Source organism: Salmo salar, chromosome 07, assembly GCF_965601325.2.
Source record: "Salmo salar chromosome 07, fSalSal1, whole genome shotgun sequence".
NCBI lineage: Eukaryota > Metazoa > Chordata > Actinopteri > Salmoniformes > Salmonidae > Salmo > Salmo salar.
The window spans coordinates 16,551,206-16,574,714 of record NC_138297.1 but is presented as its reverse complement, the minus strand read 5'-3'; the positions used below and the strand labels follow the sequence as shown (position 1 = coordinate 16,574,714).

General features: G+C 40.7%; 1 protein-coding gene across 9 annotated transcripts in view; it reads right to left on the bottom strand.

Annotated features, from left to right (window-relative positions):
- The window catches only part of LOC106608688 (neurexin-2), a 1,074,993-nt gene that overhangs the window by 536,437 nt on the left and 515,047 nt on the right, over positions 1-23,509 (bottom strand). For 6 of the 9 annotated variants that reach the window (XM_045721575.2, XM_045721574.2, XM_045721570.2 and 3 more), the window contains one exon: positions 21,597-21,620. The exons of the other annotated variants lie outside the window; for them this stretch is intronic. In XM_045721575.2, coding sequence (XP_045577531.1) covers positions 21,597-21,620 — 24 coding nt within the window. The remainder of the gene's footprint in view (positions 1-21,596; positions 21,621-23,509) is intronic. 9 annotated transcript variants of the gene reach the window in all.

The window sequence follows — 23,509 nt, the reverse complement described above, 5'->3', positions numbered from 1 at the left end:
CCTTGCAGGGTCAAACAACTGATAAACCTCAACGCTTGACTATTCTGTCTGCGTTCCCAGACGAACATAACCTCAATCAAGAGAATCGGGGGATAAAAATAACTGTCTTTGAATATTTAATTGCCAAAAGTTGCGTCTTTTGTGTGAGGTTCTGGGTGTGAGCGGCATCTTTGATCACTGACAGAGTGGAAACCACCAGGCTGAATCAAACGTTCACCGCCAGAAGTCTGATGGAGGGGAGATACCGCCGACTGAGAAGAGAAACACGCCTTTGTTTTCCTTTCATTGAACGTAAAAAGGCGTCAACCGTCTGTTTTAAAGGCTCCCTCAGGCCCTTGGGGGAAGATTGTCAGTTTTTGACAGAAAGGCACCAGGCGCGTAGACATATTAATTCCCTCTGTCTACAGAATGTTAAGTTCTGGGTCTATTCATTAGTATTTCCAAGACACCAAAGTATCCTTCAGTTCATAGTCACTGTGAGTTGACCTTAATTTGATTTGAGATGAGAGGGGGGCTCTTTAACATGTAACACCAGGCTTTGCCTTAGCTCCAGACTACTCAGGGTGGGGGAGGAAATCAGACATGAAATCTGTCCAATTGAAGTTACTATGCAGTGTGAATAGATTAAAAAAAACATTTGCCTTGTAACAGACTTATACATTAGATGTGGTGTTTATAATTAAATGTCTAACCATTATAATAATGAATGTTTTGATGCCTGCTTTGACGACTGAGGAACACTGTAACTGTGTTTGCCAGGAGTTTTGTGGAAACAGATCAGTGTCTTGCCAAGTGACTCGATTTGGATCTGATACAGTCCAATACTAATTTAATTTATAGTGTAATTAGACTAATAGTCCTGGCTGGAGTCGCTAGGACGCTCTCCAATCTTTAATTTGACATCTGTTGGTCCACATACACACTGAACCACACACAAACCAACAGCCCTGCTCTGGGTTACAATGAACAACATTACATTTCCACAGTACAAATGCTTCATACTGGGTGTATAGGTCGTTTGGGATTTACTGTACTAGTCTCTAATCCAGGCTGATTGGAGGTGGTAGAAAACAGACAATTATTTTCTTCTTTATTTTCTCTTTTAATAAGGTAAAAGAGAGAGTGGGGTAAGTTGAGCCAAAGGGGTAAGTTGAGCCACCCTTGTTTCTAGGAAACCATACACAAAATTAATAGTTTGACCAGATATTTAGGAAGAGGTCATCATTTAATTGACTATTTGAAGAAAGAAACCACATGGAAAATGTGGTAAGCAAGTTAGGTAAAGAAAACTGATTTTCACAAAGTGAAATGTATTTATCATGTTAGAGGATTCATGATGCTTGTATCTCAACCAAAGTAGATACTTTTAAGATTATTCTATACATCAGTTAGGATCTTTATAAGCTTCAATATGAGGTCCTAAACCTAGGATGAAAGCACATCCTTGTTTGCCTTGGGGTAAATTGAACCAATGGCCATGGGGTAAGTTGAGCCAATGGTTGAGCCAATGGCAAGTTGAGCAAATTGAAGTGTTTTCTTCCCAGGTGTAATGCAAGGTATTATCGCTGGGATATGAGGTAACAACAGAGCCTGGCCTATGTTAAAAGTGTTTTAAGAAAGTACAAGGTGTTTGTTAGGTGTTAAGCCTGTGTTAAAAGATGCTTAAAATGGATGTGTTGAATTGTGTTTGGGAAATAAAGATAGACATGATTTAAAAAAAGGTAGTGGTTATTATTCATTCAGTACAGACATTTGTAGATGGCTTAACTTACCCTGTCCTGCGGCTTAACTTATCCCATACCCGGGTAAGTTTAGCCAAAATACCACTGTTTTGGACAAGTTATGTTTTTAAAACTGTAATGTTTACATGCATTCAGATATTTTCCATGGATACACAACTTCCTGAAATATATGTCAAATCAACTCAAAGTTTATTGGTCGCTAACACAGCTTTGCAGATGTTATCGCAGGTGCACCGAAATGCTTGTATATGGTCATCACCAGTCTGAATTCAAAGTAGATTACACACATCTACACAGAATACCCCATAATGACAAAGTTATGTGTTTTTAGAAATGTTTGCTAATTTATTGAAAATGAAATACAGAAACCTAATTTACATAAGTATTTACACCCCTTTGCTATGAACCTCCAAATTGAGCTCAGGTGCATCCAATTTCCTTTGATCATCCTTCAGATGTCACTAAAACTTGAATGGAGTCCACATGTGGGCAATTTAACTGTTTGGACATGATTTAGAAAGAAACACACCTGCCTATATAAACTCCCAGAACGGACAGTGCAGAAACAATGCCATGAAGTCCAAGGAACTGTACGTAGATCTCCGAGATATCTATCTGGGGAAGTGTATAAAGACCGTTTCCAAGAGCACAGTGGTCTCCATCAGAAAAATGGAACGACCCAGACTCTGCCTAGAGCTGGCCGTCTGACCAAATTGACCAACCGGTCAAGAAGGACATTGGTCAGGGAGGTCACCAAGAATCCTTTGACAGAACTACAGAGTTCTTTGGCTGAGATGGGAGAACCTGCCAGAAGGACAACGGTCTCTACAGCACTTCACCAATCTGGGCTTTATTGGAGGGTGGCCAGATGGAAGCCACTCCTGAGAAAAAGGCACATGACAGCATGCCTGGAGTTTGCAAAAAGGCATGCGAAAGACTGAGATCTTAAGGCAAAGGATTATGTATGTGGCCTGATATGACAAAATATTTACTATTTGGCCTGAATGGAAAGAGCTATGTCTGGAGAAAACCAGCCACAGCTCATCACTCGTCTAACACCATCCCTAACGTGAAGCATGGTGGTGGCAGAATAATGCTATGGGGATGCTTTTCAATGGCAGGGACTGGGAGACTGGTAAGGATAGAGAGAACAATGAATGGAGCCAAATACAGGCAAATCCTTGATGACAACCTGCTCCAGAGTGCACACTACCTTAGAATTGGGCAAGATATGTGTTCCAACAGGACAATGACCGCAAGCATACAGCCAAAGCAATGCTGGAATGGCTTCAGAACAAGAATGTGACAGTCCTTGAGTGACACAGCCAAAGTCCAGACTTGAATCCCATTGAAAATATATGGAAAGACTTGAAGATTGCTGTTCATCTCAGCTCCCCATCTAACTTAACAGAGCTTGAGAAAATCTGCAAGGAAGAATGGGAGAAAATCCCCAAATCCAGATGTGCAAAGCTGATACAGACATACCCAAGATGACTCAATGCTGTATTTGCCGCCAAAGGTGCTTCTACAAAGTATTGACTCGGGTGTGAATACTTATATAAATGAGATATTTCTGTTTTTCATTTTCAATAAATATACAAACATTTAAAAAAACATGTTTTCATTTAGTTATTACGGGGTAGTGTGTGTAGATGGGTGAGGGGAAAAAAAGCTATTTAATCCATTTTGAATTCAGGATGTAAAAATAAAATGTGGAATAAATTAAGGGCTTTGAATACTTTCTGAACGCACTGTATATCGATGTAGATATCTTTGTCAGAAAGAATACTACATCTCCATTGAGGGAGTGATGCTGAATGTCAAAAATGGCTCAACTTACCCCACTCTTCCTTACCTGTAGGTTGATTTTGAGTATCTATTGAATCAGTTTTGTTGATAGTTTCAAATATTCAACATTTTCTATCAATTGAGATGAATTGGAGCCTACGAAAAGTTAACTTACCTTACATTGTGTTCTGTAAAGCATTTTAGATCAAAGTATTTCTTCAGCAATGTTTACCAATCAAATACTTTAGACATCTCCATACAGACAACTCAACGTTCTGGCAAACGACTGGTTTATAATAAAAGTTTTCCCTCATCACAATCAATAACAGACCAGTTGACTACCAAACTGTGAATACCAACCAAGCAAAAAATCTATTTCCATTCAACTTTTCTAACTTCACCAACACTTCATTAAACATTTATACAAATATGCCTGAGTTGAAAGTGAAAACCATGGTGCTTCGTTCTTTTGAGGTCCTGAAAAGAGCCCTGACAACAACTGCACTCCGAATGTCTCGTCCCCAGCAGAGCGCTCTGTTATTCCTTTTCATTTGGTCGTTTTAGTTTTTTTTTTACGTACTTCCCTCGAAACAGGGCAACCCATTTTTATGTCTGCTGTCACTACTTGAGGAGAATATATAGAGGTCAGTTTTGGTTGCGCTAAGAGGAGGTGGTGGAGGTGGAGTTGGGCATATCCCTGGTCTTCCGGGGGATGCAGGGCTGTCGATATGTTCAACTTCTCTGGAGGGGGAGGGGTCCTGTGGGGGGAGGAGGCTGAGGGGGAGAAGGGAGGAGGGTCAATGTTACCGGCTATCAGTCTTTCGAGAAGAATCATAGCCCAATTGGCCCAATTGATTCCAACACAGGAGGTTGGTGGCACCTTAATTGGAGAGGACGGGCTTGTGGTAATGGCTGGAGCGGAATAAGTGAAATGGTATCAAATACATCAAACACATGGTTTCCATGTGTTTGATGCCATTCCATTTGCTCCATTCCAGCCATTATTATGAGCCATCCTCCCCTTAGCAGCCTCCACTGGATTCCAAGTACGAGTGAGTTTGACACACACTAATAAAAAAACAGGGATCCATCGCAATTGAGTTCTCACTCCACGAACAACACAACCTCTTCTTGGCTGTTATTTGAACCCATTTCCGGGACAGAATAAGATACCAACTGCAGCAATTAAGGCAGTTTTGTGTGTGTTTAGCTGTGTGGTGGTTGTCGGTGTAGCGCTATGCTAGCCTGGCACTGGGTCCAGTAGTTCGCATCATTAGAGGGCCGTTAATGGAGGGAGCGTCAGCCAGCTGCCAGCCACCTGTGAGGATTACAGCTGAAAGAGGAATATAGAAGATTAGCACTGGTTTTGGCCCCATTCCTCTCTCTTTCTCTTCCTCTCACCGTTTTGCCTGCCCCTCTGTATTCAGAGCCTCTCAGATCACCCATTCATGCAAGAAATAGTAACAAGAAATAGTTTCATTGTAGTCTCCATTTAACTATGTTTTAAAAAATACTGTTTCCAGGCAATATTCCTAAATGTGTTATGCTGCTAATTGTTCCAAGTTGGTTATCCCCATTTGTCCAGGTGATAAGATATACAGTTGAATCAGGGGATCTGGCTTTTGGCCAGAGCAAATGTCTATAGAATATTAAGGACGGTACTGGAGGTTTTGCTTCAGTCTTAAGCTCAACAGAATATTATTGTCTGGCCTGATGTTGCTTGTGGTTGCATCATCATCCATTGGTTGTCATCATTAATTTGCCTGAGACTAACTGGTGATGACATCACAGCTAGCTGCTGGTTCAAAACATTATAAATACTACTAGAGAGTATATGCCTGGATATTTCTCTTGGGCCTTTCTTAGTTTGTATCTCTGAATGTCCATTTGTCTGGAACCCAACAGCTCTTTCATACACAGTGAAGTCAGCCCCTCTCTCTGCCTGACCTAAAAGGAGATGGAAAATTCAGCATCGTCACAACCACAATCTGAACTCACCACCTGTCATGTAACCTGTCACTATCCCCTATTTCCCTCTCTCCCTCTCCATCTGTCTCAGACAAACACACACAATGCTGTGCATGTAAACACATACAGTTCAAGTCAGAAGTTTACAAACACTTAGGCTGGAGTCAGTAAAACTCGTTTTTCAACCACTCCACACATTTCTTGTTAACAAACTATAGTTTTGGCAAGTTGATTAGGACATCTACTTTGTGCATGACACAAGTAATTTTTCCAACAATTGTTTACAGACAGATTATTTCACTTATAATTCACTGTATCACAATTCCAGTGGGTAAGAAGTTTACATGCACTAAGTTGACTGTGCCTTTAAACAGCTTGGAAAATCCCAGGAAATGATGTCATGGCTTTAGAAGCTTCTGATAGGTAATTTACATCATTTGAGTCAATTGGAGGTGTAGCTGTGGATGTATTTCAAAGCCTACCTTCAAACTCAGTGCCTCTTTGCTTGACATCATGGGAAAATCAAAAGAAATCAGCCAAGACTTCAGAAAAACTATTGTAGACCTCCACAAGTTTGGTTCATCCTTGGGAGCAAGTTCCAAACGCCTGAAGGTACCACGTTCATCTGTAGAAACAATAGTACGCTATTATAAACACCATGGGACCACGCAGCCATCATACCGCTCAGGAAGGAGTCTCCTAGAGATGAACATACTTTGGTGCGAGAAGTGCAAATCAATCCCAGAACAACAGCAAAGGACCTTGTGAAGATACTGGAGGAAACAGGTTCAAAACTATCTATATCCACAGTAAAACGTGTCCTATATCGACATAACCTGAAAGGCCGCTCAGCAAGGAAGAAGCCACTGCTCCAAAACCGCCATAAAAAAAGCCAGACTACGGTTTGCAACTGCACATGGGGACAAAGATCGTACTTTTTGGAGAAATGTCCTCTAGTCTGAAGAAACAAAAATATAATTATTTGGCCATAAAGACCATCGTTATGTTTGAAGGAAAAAGGGGGAGGCTTGCAAGCCAAAAAACACCATCCCAACCGTGAAGCACGGTGGTGGCAGCATCATGTTGTGGGGTTGCTTTGCTGCTGGAGGGACTGGTGCACTTCACAAAATAGATGGCATCATGAGGAAAGAAAATTATGTGGATATATTGAATCAACATCTCAAGACATCAGTCAGGAAGTTAAAGCTTGGTTGCAAATGGGTCTTCCAAATGGACAATGACCCCAAGCATACTTCCAAAGTTGTGGCAAAATGGCTTAAGGACAACAAAGTCACGGTATTGGAGTGGCCATCACAAAGCCCTGACATAAATCCCATAGAAAATGTGTGGGCAGAACTGAAAAAGGAGGCCTACAAACCTGACTCATTTACACCAGCTTTGTCAGGAGGAATGGGCCAAAATTCACCCGACTTATTGTGGGAAGCTTGTGGAAGGCTACCCGAAACGTTTGACCCAAGTTAAACAATTTAAAGGCAATGCTACCAAATACTAATTGAGTGTATGTAAACTTCTGACCAACTGGGAATGTGGTGAAAGAAATAAAAGCTGAAATAAATAATTCTCTCTACTATTATTCTGACATTTCACATTCTTAAAATAAATTGATCATCCTAACTGCCCTAAGACAGGGAATTTTTACTAGGATTAAATGTCAGGAATTGTGAAAAACTGAGTTTAAATGTATTTGGCTAAGGTGTATGTAAACCTCCGACTTCAACTGTACCATACACACACAGACATACACACACCGTCTCATCCAAGCTTGGCCTTGTTCGAATAACTCTCTGGTGATTGACGTTCGCTGTGTGCTTGTTAAAGGATCACGTAACATCTCAATTTCACTTTTTAAAGGCCGAATACCCACGATGAAAAACTAAACTGCCTTCAGCTGATTACTCATCATGAAAGACTAACCTGTCTTCAACTGACCACCCATCATGAAAGACTAACCTGTCTTCAGCTGACTATCCATCATGAAAGTCTAATCTGTCTTCAGCTGACTATCCATCATGAAAGACTAACCTGTCTTCAGCTGACCACCCATCATGAAAGACTAACCTGACTTCAGCTGACTATCCATCATGAAAGACTAACCTGTCTTCAGCTGACTATCCGTCATGAAAGTCTAATCTGTCTTCAGCTGACTATCCATCATGATAGTCTAACCTGTCTTCAGCTGACTATCCATCATGAAAGACTAACCTGTCTTCAGCTGACCACCCATCATGAAAGTCTAACCTGTCTTCAGCTGACTATCCATCATGAAAGACTAACCTGTCTTCAGCTGACTATCCATCATGAAAGTCTAAGAATCTTTGTTGTATGACATGTCAAGCCTTGTTCGGATGAGATATTGATGATGTTTTATACCGAGCCAGAGAATTAAACAATCCTATTAGATGAATGGAGCGCCAGTCAAAGGCAGCACATTTTCTCAAAGTGCTGCCAAACATATAACTAGGGTGGCTAACACTTCTAGAGCCCTTCACTTTGAACAAGGCCCAAGACATTTTGTGCTGACGCCAGCATTACATGGTAAAGCCTATTCGTTTAACACATACGAGGTCTGGATCATGCCCTCATGGCTGCAACACCTTATGGGCTACAAGCCTGACGTTGGAGGCTTAGGAGGTAACACCTGGCATGGCACGAGACAGGATGTGTCAAGGCAACAGTGACTACAAGGTAATACCACTAAGATCACATGGGGATCAAGAATACAGACTGAGGATGAGAGAGGCGGGGGCTTTGTTAAGAGTTCTATTGACTCTTGAGCTTCCACTTTTCCTCTCTGTCAACATGAAAGGATTGTATCCAGATCATAGCCAATGATAATCCATTATACTGTGTATGCTGGGTCAGTGAACCAATCCAAGTCGCTTTAAACCTATATGCTCTAATCCGTGATACATATTGTATGATCATGGTTTCTTCATGCTGGAGAGGGCAGAATCAGTGAAGCCAATTCCCCAGAGTTGCACCATAAGTTATTGCCTTTTTACCATTGATTTCTGAAAAAGAAGACAATGCATTCTTAATAATGGGTAAATGGAGTGGGTCGTTCTATTTATTTTGTGCAATTTTACATCTAATATAAACGAGTAAATGATACACCATCCTGAAATGTTAACACAGAATTGGTGCAATGTTTAGTGTAGTTATACTTCTGAAGTGTAGCAGGGCACCTTTCCATCAGTGCCATCGGGCTTACATTTCCTCACGTATCCTATAATATAGCAGGGGACACTTGTATTTATCTCACCTTTATTTTATCAGGGAGTCATACTGAGACCAAGGTCTCTTTTACAGATGAGCCCTGAATTACAGAAATGACAGAAAATACACAAAGAAAAAGAAAAAGACAAAATGCAAGCAGAAAGAAAAACACGCTCATAAAAAAACAAAGTGGTTCATCCTCAATCAGCATTCTGAACTGGCCAAGAGGCACCAAAACATCACATCTCAGAACATTTTGAAGAAAAAGCTGATTTACCTAACTCGGTGAGTAGAGACCAAAAGGAATTTCCAGTGTTGATGAGTCGGATGACAATGGAAGTGGATCTGGGAGATGTAATGAAAGGGTACATCTTGAGGTTTGTGATGGTGGGAAATTGGCTGCTTTCACTTCAGTTGCTCAGCCAGGGTTATTTTTGACACACCGTAATGTGTGAGGGAAATTACACTGGTTTACATGCAAAAAGGGTTTGAAGGACTCTGGGATAAAGCAGGTAAAACCAGGTCATATCCACAGCTATGCATGAAGCATGCTATAGGACCATTTTTGGCAACCTTTGTTTCAGCCTCAGTTGTATCACGCCCTTAAATATTCAACTATCATTGCCGTCAATTTGATGATTAGTGGAATATGTGTGTGCTTGCAGGGCTGGAACAAATGCATTCCCACCCTGCAAGCTAGATAAGAGGTCAGATAAATATGCCATCCAGCTATGAATTTGGGATTTGATGATGCTGCAAAGTTTCACCCGCATTTGGTAAAAGTTTCCATCTTGTTGCCATAGGACCAAAGTGACGCATACGGGGAGTAATGTATCACCTTGTCAGCCAAGATATAATGATATCATATTGATGTATTGGAACCAGGACCGTTTCTGACCCTCTTTTATTTACCTTAAATGTGCCTTGACAGCTCATTCCTTCTCGTGCCAAACCAACTGTGCTCCTCAGCACCGAATATATTATATATAACATCTTCATGAAGACACTAGTAACGCTATACCCGCCTTTCTATTTAAAGCGACAATAGACTGAGTGCTATGTAATTGATTCCTATTACAAAATCCTAATTCCCCTCAAAACATGGCATGCAGCTCCAGTTCAGTGAGCAAATAGCTTGGGTATCAATGGAATACGGAGACTTACTGTGCCTTCGGAAAGTATTCAGACCCCTTGACTTTTTCCACATTTGGTGGTTCCAAACTTCTTCCATTTAAGAATGATGGAGGCCACTGTGTTCTTGGGGACCTTGAATGCTGCAGACATTTTTTGTTACCCTTCCCCAGATCTGTGCCTCAACACAATCCTGTCTCGGAGCTCTACGGACAATTCCTTCAACCTCATGGCTTGCTTTTTGCTTTGGTATGCAATGTCAACAGTGGGACCTTACGTAGACAGCTGTATGCCTTTCCAAATCATGTCCAAACAATTGAATTTACCACAGGTGGACTCCAATCAAGTTGTAGAAACATCTCAAAGATGATCAATAGAAACAGGATGCACCTGAGCTCAATTTTGAGTCTCATAGCAAAGAGTCTGAATACTTACATATGTAAACAAGGTATTTCTGTTTTATATTTTTTAAACGTAACAGAATGTGGAAAAAGTCAAGGGTGTAAATACTTTTTGAAGGCACTGTATATAAAGCACAACATCCCTGTGCAGGTGATAAACAGAGTTTCATTATGCTTCTCTGCAGCGTAGCCGTGTTTTCTGATCAGAGCATTGATGCGCTGACTTGTTCTCTGGACAAATCTCAGTGTTGCCCAATCCATCGCTTGCTGTCGTTTTAAATGACCAATTAAGGCTTAGTTTACCTAACATTTATTGCGGAATAGCTGAAGCTCATTGTACACTTTATCATACAGAGATGCCAAAAAGTATCCATATATTTTCTAAACCGATGTTGTAATCAGTATGTCATATACTGTAGGATACCAATAAAGTAATGTATTGAGGGTAAGAAGCTATAGAGGCACATGCGCAAGCAGATGCACACACACACACACACACACACACACACACACACACACACACACACACACACACACACACACACACACACACACACACACACACACACACACACAGAGAGACCACCTATTCCTAAACCTCATTACAGAACACAGCCAACTTAAATCCCTCAAAATTGCTGTTGATGTTAATCACACCAAACACCATAAGTGAACCACACACCATAAGTGAACCACACACCATCAGTGAACCAAACACCGTCAGTGAACCAAACACCGTCTGTGAACCACACACCATCAGTGAACCCAACACCATCAGTGAACCCAACACCATCAGTGAACCACAACACCAGCAGTGAACCACACACCATCAGTGAACCCAACACCATCAGTGAACCACAACACCAGCAGTGAACCACACACCATCAGTGAACCACAACACCAGCAGTGAACCACACAACATCAGTGAACCCAACACCATCAGTGAACCCAACACCATCAGTGAACCCAACACCATCAGTGAACCACACACCATCAGTGAACCCAACACCATCAGTGAACCCAACACCATCAGTGAACCACACACCGGCAGTGAACCACACACCGGCAGTGAACCACACACCATCAGTGAACCAAACACCAGTGGACCAAACACCATCAGTGAAAAAAACACCATTAGTGAACCAAACACATCAGTGAACCACACACATCAGTGAACCACACACATCAGTGAACCAAACACCATCAGTGAACCACACACATCAATGAACCACACACATCAGTGAACCACACACATCAGTGAACCACACACATCAGTGAACCACACACATCAGTGAACCACACACATCAGTGAACCACACACATCAGTGAACCACACACCATCAGTGAACAAAACACCATCAGTGAACCACACACATCAGTGAACCACACACCATCAGTGAACAAAACACCATCAGTGAACAAAACACCATCAGTGAACAAAACACCATCAGTGAACCACACCATCAGTGAACAAAACACCATCAGTGAACAAAACACCATCAGTGAACCACACCATCAGTGAACCACACCATCAGTGAACAAAACACCATCAGTGAACAAAACACCATCAGTGAACAAAACACCATCAGTGAACCACACACCATCAGTGAACCACACACCGTCAGCGAACCACACACCGTCAGCGAACCACACACGATCAGTGAACCACACACCGTCAGCGAACCACACACGATCAGTGAACCACACACCGTCAGTGAACCACACACCGTCAGTGAACCAAACACCGTCAGTGAACCACACACCGTCAGTTAACCACACAACTTGCGATACCCTGCTTGTAAGCCAAAGTACCAGTCAAAAGTTTGGAAAATCTACGCATTCAACAGTTTTTCTTTATTTTTACTATTTTCTACATTGTAGAACAAGAGTGAAGGCATATAACACATATGGAATCATGTAGTAACCAAAAAAGTGTTAACCTGTTAGGGCTAGGGGGCAGTATTGACACGGCTGGATAAAAAACGTACCCGATTTAATCTGGTTACTACTCCTGCCCAGTAACTAGAATATGCATATAATTATTGGCTTTGGATAGAAAAAACTCCAAAGTTTCTAAAACTGTTTGAATGGTGTCTGTGAGTATAACAGAACTCAAATGGCAGGTCAAAACCTGAGAAGATTCTGTACAGGAAGTACCCTGTCTGACCATTTCTTGGCCTTCTTTGCCATCTCTATCCATTACAAAGGATCTCTGCTGTTACGTGACACTTCCTACGGCTGCCATGGGCTCTCAGAAGGCGGCAAAACGCTGAATCGTGGCTTTGCAGGCTCTGGCTGAAAAAAAGTAGCGCGTTTGGGTAGTGGCTGGTTACAGTACTGTGAGACTCAGGCGCGTGCCCGCGTCGACCGAATGCTTTGTTTTCTTTCCTCTGTTTACCTAAACGGAGATTCCCGGTCGGAATATTATCACTTTTTTACGAGAAAAATTGCATAAAAATGGATTTTAAACAGCGGTTGACATGCTTCGAAGTACGGTAATGGAATATTTAGAATTTTTTTGTCACGAATTGCGCCATGCTCGTGACCCTGATATACCATTTCGGATAGTGTCTGGAACGCACGAACAAAACGCCGCTATTTGGATATAACGATGGATTATTTTGGACCAAACCAACATTTGTTATTGAAGTAGCAGTCCTGGGAGTGCATTCTGACGAAGACAACAAAGGTAATCAAACTTTTGTAATAGTAAATCTGACTTTGGTCAGGGCTAAACTTGGTGGGTGTCTAAATGGCTAGCCGTGATGGCTGGGCTATCTACTGAGAATATTGCAAAATGTGCTTTCATCGAAAAGCTATTTTAAAATCGGACACCTCGATTGCACAAAGGAGTTCTGTATCTATAATTCTTAAAATAATTGTTATGTTTTTTGTGAACGTTTATCGTGAGTAATTTAGTAAATTGTTAGTAAATTCCCCGGAAGTTTGCGGGGGGTATGCTAGTTCTGAACGTCACATGCTAATGTAAAAAGCTGGTTTTTGATATAAATATGAACTTGATTGAACAAAACATGCATGTATTGTATAACATAATGTCCTAGGTGTGTCATCTGATGAAGATCATCAAAGGTTAGTGCTGCATTTAGCTGTCTTCTGGGTTTTTGTGACATTATATGCTAGCTTGAAAAATGGGTGTCTGATTATTTCTGGCTGGGTACTCTGCTGACATAATCTAATGTTTTGCTTTCGTTGTAAAGCCTTTTTGAAATCGGACAGTGTGGTTAGATTAACGAGAGTCTTGTCTTTAAAATGCTGTAAAATAGTCATATGTTTGAGAAATTGAAGTAATAGCATTTCTAAGGTATTTGAAAATCGCGCCACGGGATTCAACTGGCTGTTGCGTATGTGGGACGAATTCGTCCCGCCTAGCCCAAAGAGGTTAAACAAATCCTAATATATTTTAGATTTTAGATTCGTCAAAGTAGCCACCTTTTGCCTTGATGACAGCTTTGCACACACTTGGTATTCTCTCAACCAGTTTCACCTGGAATGCTTTTCCAACACTCTTGAAGGAGTTCCCACATATGATGAGCACTTGTTGGCTGCTTTTCCTTCACTCTGCAGTCTAACTCATCCCAAACCATCTCAATTAGGTTGGGGTCGGGTGATTGTGGAGGCCAGGTCATCTGATGCAGCACTGCATCCCTCTGCTTCTTGGTCAAATAGCCCTTACACAGCCTGGAGGTGTGTTGGATCATTGTCCTGTTGAAAAACAAATGATAGTCCCACTAAGCGCAAACCTGATGGGACGGCGTATCGATGCAGAATGCTGTGGTAGCCATGATGGTTAAGTGTGCCTTGAATTCTAAATAAACCACTGACAGTGTCACCAGCAAAGCACACCCATACATCACACCTCCTGCTCCATGCTTCACGTGGGAACCACACAGAGATCATCCGTTCACCTACTCTGCGTCTCACAAAGACACAGCTGTTGTAACCAAAAATCTCAAATTTGGACTCATCAGACCAAAGGACAGATTTCCACCGGTCTAATGTCCAATGCTCGTGTTTCTTGGCCCAAGCAAATCTCTTCTTAATATTGGTGTCCTTTAGTAGTGGTTTCTTTGCAGCAATTCAACCATGAAGGCCTGATTCACTCAGTCTCCTCTGAACAGTTGATGTTGATATATGTCTGCTACTAGAACTTTGTGAAGCATTTATTTGGGCTGCAATTTCTGAGGCTGGTAACTCTAATGAACTTGTCCTCTGCAGCAGAGGTAACTCTGGGTCTTCCTTTCCTGTGGCGGTCCTCATGAGAGCCAGTTTCATCAAAGCACTTGATGGTTTTTGCGATTGCACTTGAAGAATCTATAAAAGTTTTTGAAATGTTCCATATTGATTGACCTTCATGTCTTAACCTCTCTTGGGTAGGGGGCAGTATTTTGAAGTTTGGTTGACAAACGTGCCCAACGTAAACTGCCTGTTACACAGGCCCAGAAGATAGGATATGCATATGCATCGTAGTATTGGATAGAAAACACTCTGAAGTTTCTAAAACTGTTAAAATAATGTCTGTGAGTATAACAAAACTGATATGGCACGGGAAAACCCGAGGAAAATCCATCCAGGAAGTGGGATTTTTGTGATGTGAGTTGTTTTCCACTGAATGCCTATTGACTATGTTATGGGTTAGGGCCCAGATTGCAGTTCCTATGGCTTCCACTAGATGTCAACAGTCTTTAGACATGCTTTCAGGCTTGTATTTTGAAAACGACAAGTAAAAATACCTTTTGGTCAGTGGACAGGGGAAGTAATATTTAGACAATAGACAACCTGAGTATTAATTTTAAACATAGTTTGACATGTTTCGACAAACTTTACCGGTACTATTAGCATGTATTCATCTGCATGTTTTGACCACCCTGGAGCCAGTGGATTACTGAACAAAACGTGCCAACAAAACAGAGTTTTGGGACATAAAGAGGGACTTTATCGAACAAAACAAACATTTATTGTGTAACAGGGCGTCTTGTTAATGCAACCATATGAAGATCATCAAAGGTAAGTGATTCATTTTATCGCTATTTCTGACTTTTGTGACTCCTCTACTTGGCTGGAAAATGTTAGTATGCTTTTGTAAGCGGGGCGCTGTCCTCAGATAATCGCATGGTATGCTTTCGCCGTAAAGCCTTTTTGAAATCTGACACAGCGCCTGGATTAACAAGAAGTTAATATTTAAGCCAATGTATACCACTTGTATATTTTATGAATGTTTATTATGAGTATTTCTGTATTTTGAATTTGGCGCTCTGCAATTTTACAAGATGATGGCCAGGTGGGACGTTATCATCCCACCTACCCTAGAGAGGTTTTAAAGTAATGATGGACTGTCGTTTCTCTTTGCTTATTTGAGCTGTTCTTGCCATTATATGGACTTGGTCTTTTACCAAACAGAGCTATCTTCTGTATACCACCCCTACCTTTTCACAACACAATTGATTGGCTCAAACACATTAAGGCACATCTGTTAATTGAAATGCATTCCAGGTGACTATCTCATGAAACTGGTTGAGAGAATGCCAAGAGTGTGCAAAGCTGTCATCAAGGCCAAGGGTGGTTACTTCTCAAATATAAAATAAAATAATATCCCAGAGTCGCCGCTTCACTGTTGATGTTGAGACTGATGTTTTGCGGGTACTATTTAATGCATCTGCCAGTTGAGGACTTGTGAGGCGTCTGTTTATCAAACTAGACACTCTAATATACTTGTCCTCTTCCTCAGTTGTGCCTCCCACTCTGATTTCTATTTTGGTTAGAGCCAGTTTGCGCAGTTCTGTTAAGGGAGTAGTACACAGCGTTGTACGCGATCTTCAGTTTCTTGGCAATTTCTCGCATGGAATAGCCTTCATTTCTCAGAAGAACAATAGACTGACGAGTTTCAGGCCATTTTGAGCTTGCAATCGAACCCGCAAATGCTGATACTCCAGATACTCAACTAGTCTAAAGATGGTCCATTTTCTTGCTTCCGAACAACAGTTTTCAGCTGTGCTAACATAATGGCAAAAGGGTTTTCCAATAATCAATTAGCCTTTTAAAATGTTAAATGTGGATTAGCTAATACAACGTGCCATTGGAACACAGTAATGGTGGTTGCTGATAATGGGCCTCTGTACGCCTACGTAGATATTCCATAAAGAATCTGCCGTTTCCAGCTACAATAGTCAATTACAAAATTAACAATGTCAACAGTAATTTACAAAATTAACAATGTAAACACTATATTTCTGATCAATTTGATGTTATTTTAATGGACAAAAAATTGCTCTTCTTCCAAAAACAAGAACATTTCTAAGTGACCCAAAACTTTTGAACGGTAGTGTTGATTTTTTTTTTTACACTTTTTTGGTTAGGACATGATTCCATATGTGTAATTCATAGTTTTGCTGTATTCACTATTATTCTACAATGTAGAAAATAATAAAAATAAAGAAAAACCCTTGAATGAGTATGTGTGTCCAAACTTTTGATTGGTAAAGTAAATCGAAAATGGATTCCTAGCTTATTACAACTCAGGATATGACATTTACAACCTGGTTGTTTGGCTAGCTACGGGAGACCTGTGGAGACAGAGTGCAGTTCAGCATTGTGCTCTAACAGCAGGACCTGGGGTGTGCTTGGCTGAGCGTGTCACTGGCTCATTGACCATGATGGGCTCTGTGACACTAAGTTAACACCAGAGAGCTCTCTACTGGATACCCTCTCATCATGTTAGCATCAGGGGCCTGCCTGGACAAGGGCCTTTGTTCTAAGAGCAACAACACACACACACACACACACACACAAACACATAAACACATTCACGCACACATAAACACATTCACACACACACACACACACACACACACACACACACACACACACACACACACACACACACACACACACACACACACACACAACCACATTCACACACACACACACACACACACACACACACACACACACACACACACACACACACACACACACACACACACACACACAGTGTCAGAGTGCAAACCAGGTGAAGCACCCTCAGTGGCTTTTCTACTGCCTACATAGATTTGGTCTGGCATCAAAGTGAAGCCGTGCAGGCGGTCTTTGATAGTGGGACTGGGGCGGCTGTATCAAAGTATGAATCTACTGACAGCTTAATCAGTGTTCTCCCAGTATGGAAGGTGTTGGAACAACAGACAGTGTATAAACCAGATGTTCCTGGAAACATATGCTCACCATATTTCAAAGGGATAGCGTTCTGTGAACCACTCACGCCTAAAGTAAGTAATGATGGAACTACTGAAGTCACTACTGTAACTCGTCCGTTACACACTGTTTGGAGGTGGTGCTACCCATTCACGTTTCTTACTACTTCCTTCATTGTGGACAGCATTGTAAATGTGTTTTTGGTTTAGCAATCATGCACAGAAATTGACAATCTTACCTTGACAGTAAATCGCTTACCTGATTGAAGTGCAGGTCTTCAATTTGATAATGTCTTATTACTTACCTTCAACATAGTTTTTAACTGCTAGAGGCAAATATCATCATGTCCACATTGACAATTTTCAACCAAAGTTAGTTATCAGCATTAAATCAACATTTCAAATACAGTATTAGAGGCAGAGCAAATGAATTGCTTCTCAAATAAATTATCCAAAAATAATGATTTTCATTGGTCCGCGAATGCAAACATGTCACACATGCAATGATGACCCCCTTTGACGCCTTTCCCTAAGACAGGTTGAAGTAGGGCTGTGAAGGTCTGAGCAGAGGGAGGGGGTCTGTTCCGCGAGGAATCCTCCAACAGGTGGCTGGCAGCTGGACTGAACAACTAGCAGTGACTGAACTTAGTGGGAAAGTAATCCGGAAGTCTTCAGGCATCAATATGGAATCTTTAGCTCTGAGGGCTAATCCAAATGATGCCTTAAATGACTGTACCAACCCTGAGTTAGTGATGGTTGGGGCTGGGGGGGGGGGGCTGGGGGGGGGGGGGGCACAGGAGGGACGGGGAAGTCTTTTGAGATCATTCACAAGTGTTAAAGGATGGAGAGAGGGAGCTTTAGTTGTGTGTTGGGCAGTTAAGGAGAGTTGGGTTGGAGGGTGAACGGTTAGTACTTTAGTAAGTAGGGGAGAGTCAGACACAAAAATGGTTGTTAGTACAGTTACAACATACAGGTTGGATTCAAACAGTAGTATTAGTAACATATTGTTTTAGTCAATTTAGTAGTAGTAGTATCAAAACAATTAGGAGGAGTTTTTAAGGTCCTCTGCAATTTGATTTGTCCATCCAGATCAGATTTTCGGACTGAATGCGTTTGACAAGGGCTTGTTTTGGTTAAGAAGAAACAAAATGATTCCATCCAAGCTAATTAGAAGGACATGAGACATGCACTGAATGACTGGATGACAAAATGGAAAGTTAAAGGAGTAGTCCATTGGACAAAACAAAACACATGAACCAACAGAGGCAACAATCAAACAAAAACACAATCACTTTGAGAGGAGGCGGCAATGGGAAAAGGAAAACCCAAACTGCAGAGGGCAACACTACTACACCAGACGAATGGAAAAGTAAAAGGTTAAGGGTGATATTAGGACAAGAACGCCAAAGGAAAGAACACCCATCTAGACACGTGTGCAGACTGGCACTTGCTGGGCTAGAGCAGTGAAGACACCCTTGTGGGGTAGGATGCAGATGTCTATGATGCTAGCCAGAAAAACAACATGCAAACAGGGTGCATGATCCAAACCGAAAGGAAATGTACAGTACAATGAGGGACCAAACCGATGGAACAACCACAAATGCATGTAGTCAACAGAAAAAGGAGAGGGTTTTAATGAACTGGAAAATCTAAGTGAGGGAAGAGCGATTCCACTGTCAACGGTGAAAAGAGGGGTGAATGTAACATTCAAATTGTTCAATCTAAGAGCTATATGAACTCCCTTTACTATACCTCCTATCGCCATCTATTTTGGTGCACGTGCTAACAACTAGCCAGTAGCTTATGAACACCCCTCCATAATCTTTCCATTACTTTTACAGGTAATAACACAAATTGGCACTAAGTGACTTTGAACATACACATACAGTGTAAACTGATTGCTTGAGTCATTTACAGTAGTTATGGTAACCCATAACCGGTTAGAATAACAATGATCTCAAGCTGGTCTTTTGTTCTGCTGTACAGTAGTCTCTCTCGTTTGATTCCACTCCAACTCAGGTGTTGGATGGCTGACACAACCTACTTACTGTAGGCATCGCTCCTCTAGTCACCTAGAAAATGAAAAGCTGTTCCCCCTCTTTTTTTTCCCTTTTTCCTTCTTTTTTATCCTAGCAAGGTAAGGAGTGAGGTCGTATTATTTGTTTTTTGTAAGTTATATTAAAAAGAAATGTCAAAAGGAAACAAAACCCTGAATAAAAGGGGGTGGCTGGAGAGTTACGTGGCCACACGGATACTAGTGTAATGATTGATATATATATATATATATGATTGATATATGTATGTATATATAATATCCATGATATATGCATATACATATATGCTTTAATGTAATTGGTTTATCAATAAACAACAACCAAAAGATAAGGGGGTCAACTCTTACATGCAGGGGGCCAGGCCAGTAAACTCAGAGGTAACAAGAGTTAGTGTTAGTGATGGAGACTGTAGATCGGACACAGTCGAGACATTCCAAGAGATTGTCCCTACATGCCATGTAAGTTTTGTGGGTAGAGCGTAACCCTTTTTTTTTATTTTTTATGTTTGGGCCCAAATCCAGTGACAGGAAGTAAGATTCTAAGCAACAGTGGCTATCTGAAAAGGTCAAACAGAACATAATCCCTTTCTCTTTCTTTTCCACTGTCAATGCCTGTTACCTGCATGTGTTAATCCAAGAAGATACATGAAATTAGTCATTTACTGTCCTTAATTCTTATTTATACATCAAAGAAAAGTAGCTACTTTAAATTCGATCTTAATTTTACGCCGTTTTTGTTTTGGCAACAAACAACTAAGGCCTAGTGTTAATTGAGTCATGGCAATGCTGTAATTCAACATGTAAATCAATGATCATCCTTCTGGGGCTATTTCTGAAGGAATTGCCATGGATTACCAAAACATCTTCTAACAAAATATCCACATCAGTACTCTTATGCCAACCAGCCTCTTACCCTATCCTTGCTTATTTAGTGTATTCTATTCCTTTCTAAGAAATAAATCACTTTTCCCATTTCCTTTAGCAAGCCAGCAGCAGCACTGTCCTGACTTTGCCTGTTGTCTCGACTCCTGAAAGCCTGGCTATACACAAGAAAGCCTTAGTAGCAGACAAGGGAACAGTATTTACCATTCAGACACAATGGCATTGAATTAAGTGTGGATGTTGAGTCCAGGTATGGGCTCAGAGCTGAACCAGCTCAGTCCTAAATCACACTGTAGGTCTCTAATGGGATCGAGCCCTCATTTGAGGCTCTGCTTTACGGCCTTGTTTCTGCCACTAAATCAGGAGGTGTAAATATAGACCTGAACTCTATTAACGTTTGAGTGGGAACCACAGGCCTTGGCACACACATATTTGCTGCAGTACATTCTCGGCAGAACCTGTCGATAGTTGCTGAAGGAATAGGTAGACTCATTTAAATCTTAACAATACAATTGCGTCAACTAAGTTAGACAAATGTTTTTGCATATATTTTTTCGTAGTCAATTCAAAGTCGACTAGGTTAGCTTAGTTACACTGTTTAAGTAGACTGACAAATGTTCAAACTTTCTAACACTAAATATAAAGAGCACCTAGTATCAGACATAGTAGAATATTATCCAAATGGCCTGAGTTCTTACTACCTGTCACTGGGGTTGTAAAAGTAGGGGTTATTCTCTGTCAATGGAGTCCGCTGTGTACGTCCACTTCAAGGACGCTTGTTGAAAAAAAAAATAGGGGATAGGTTTTGTCGTAGTCAATTCAGAAGTTTATATCTTTCTTGGAAAATAATTCTTTATTTCTTCATACGGATAGCGTTTGAGAAAAAAAATCTAAGTAACAAAACAATTCTAAATTCTTGCTAAATTTAAAGTTTTAGGACAGACCTCTTTCAGTGGATAGTTTTCTATTTTTGTAGGAAGGGAGGAGTATTGGATGGTAAAAAGCGGAAACGGACAAAGAAGTAAAATAAAGACAAATAGAGAGGTGATTGTTTTCAGCTACCTTGGAATCGATGGAAGTTTGTATTTTCAGTAAGAGCAAACGGAATAGAAAGAGGTAACGGAAACCCAGGGCAAACCAAAGTAAAGACAATTAGAATGATATCTACCATATAATGCAGTTTGTTTACCATAGCGTGTCCAATGCCTGCGTGCTTCAGGAGAAAACAGGGGGAGGAGAAAGCAAAAAAAGAATGACAAACCGTAAACTCAAAGTTTCGAACTTCAAAAATTAATTTTTACGAGATTTCGCCTTATTAAAAAAAAACAATAAACAATCAGGTTAATTTAAGAGTAGGCGATAATAAACCAACCAATCAATCCTTGAAATGTCCAAAAATAAATAAAGTAGGCTTTATTTTTATTTTTTCAATATCATACATATCTTCCAAATAAAGAAATAAAGAAAGTAATTGGAAAAAGTTTGACTTTTCGGATTAAAGGGTTTTTCCAAAAATAAAAAAGATAAAACAATATCATTACATTTTGTTAGTATGTAAGTACGCAAGTTAAATAGAAAAAAGAACAGATGACTCACATTCCGTGAATGACACAATGTTAGTTGTACAAATTAAAGGAAAACCAAATCACAAAATAATATAATACATTGGAGAATTCTGAAGCTTGTTGTTAGTAAAAAGACAAGAGTTAGCAAATCAATTTTCACAGAGGGGTTGGGGGCAGATTGGGGGTGGGGCTTGTTTTTTGAGTGCGAAAGGGAATGAAGGAAAAGCAGTTCAGTATTAGTATTAACCACTTCTGATAGGCTAGTCTTGACTGTGGGTGTGGCTGGTAGGAGGGACAAGCTCTGTTAGAATTGGTGCTCCATTGCAGGGGGTGTGGCCAATCATATTCCGAATGCTTGGCAGGTTATACTTTCCTAAGCAAACTTTCTCGAGTTGCTTTTCTCTAGATCTTGTGCAAGAGAGTTTAGGGAGTATGGAGAAGCCAGAAAAAAACATAGCAAAATGTAAATGTTCAAAATTACCACAACAGTTAAAATGGCTAAGAGACAAAGGATAGCAGTATTGACAATGATAATCAGAAAGTTAGGGCAATTCCATTTCAATTTCAGAACAATTAAACAAAAATAACATGTATTGCTTCATTTGAAGCAGAAAAGAGAGCAAGAGAGTGAGATAAAGAAATACATCATTGAAAGAAAGAAAGAAATGAAGAATGAAAGCGATTGAAATACATTTAGTTCATTTTGCACATGCAGTATCCTTCAGTCTGCCTCCTGAAAGAAATAGATATTCAGTTATTCAAGTTCACTTCCAAAACAACCAAAACCCATATCCTCTGCTCCTAAGGAGAGAAACAAACACACACGACACTGTGTTAAGAGTCCACTATTTATATATGTACTTAATGGCAAATAGTTGTCTGGCTTTTCCTCACAATTCACTGTGAATGATGACAATGAATGTACTGTAATGTACTGTGATTTTGAATTCACACTTTGTCATGTGATGCCTGTATGAAGCTGATGTCATTTTAACCTTAATTCCCAATTAGGGGAGAAATTAGAGCTTTTAATTAGATGACTTTACCTTTATCACTTGGCATATTCAATCTCAGAACGTTGAGTCAGAAAGTATAAAGATAGAGAAATAAAATACAATAGGGTGTGTGCCTTGTACCTCCCCAGTGTGTGTGTACGTGTGTGTGTACGTGTGTGTGTACATGTGTGTGTTTATGCTTGCCTAGCCTATTCGGAGTCACCAGGAATCGCTAACACCCGGTTTTCAGGGACACAGTATTTTCAACCTAACTTCCATTTTCCCTGAAAAACGGAAGTGGGGACTCCGCTCAATTTTTATTTATACGCCTGCAATGTTAGGTTAATGCTTGCATGCAAACGTGTACCCTGGTTCCTGCATTGAGGACATAACGTAGCTTTGTGTTGCTCGCTCTGTATGTGCCCAATGGGTTACTTTGCGTGTATACAGTATGTGTGGGAGTGAATAAGAGTGACAGCCACACATCTGAGCTACACAATGCCAGCGGGGTTAGTCAAAAAAAGAAAATGGCCGCCCACTGT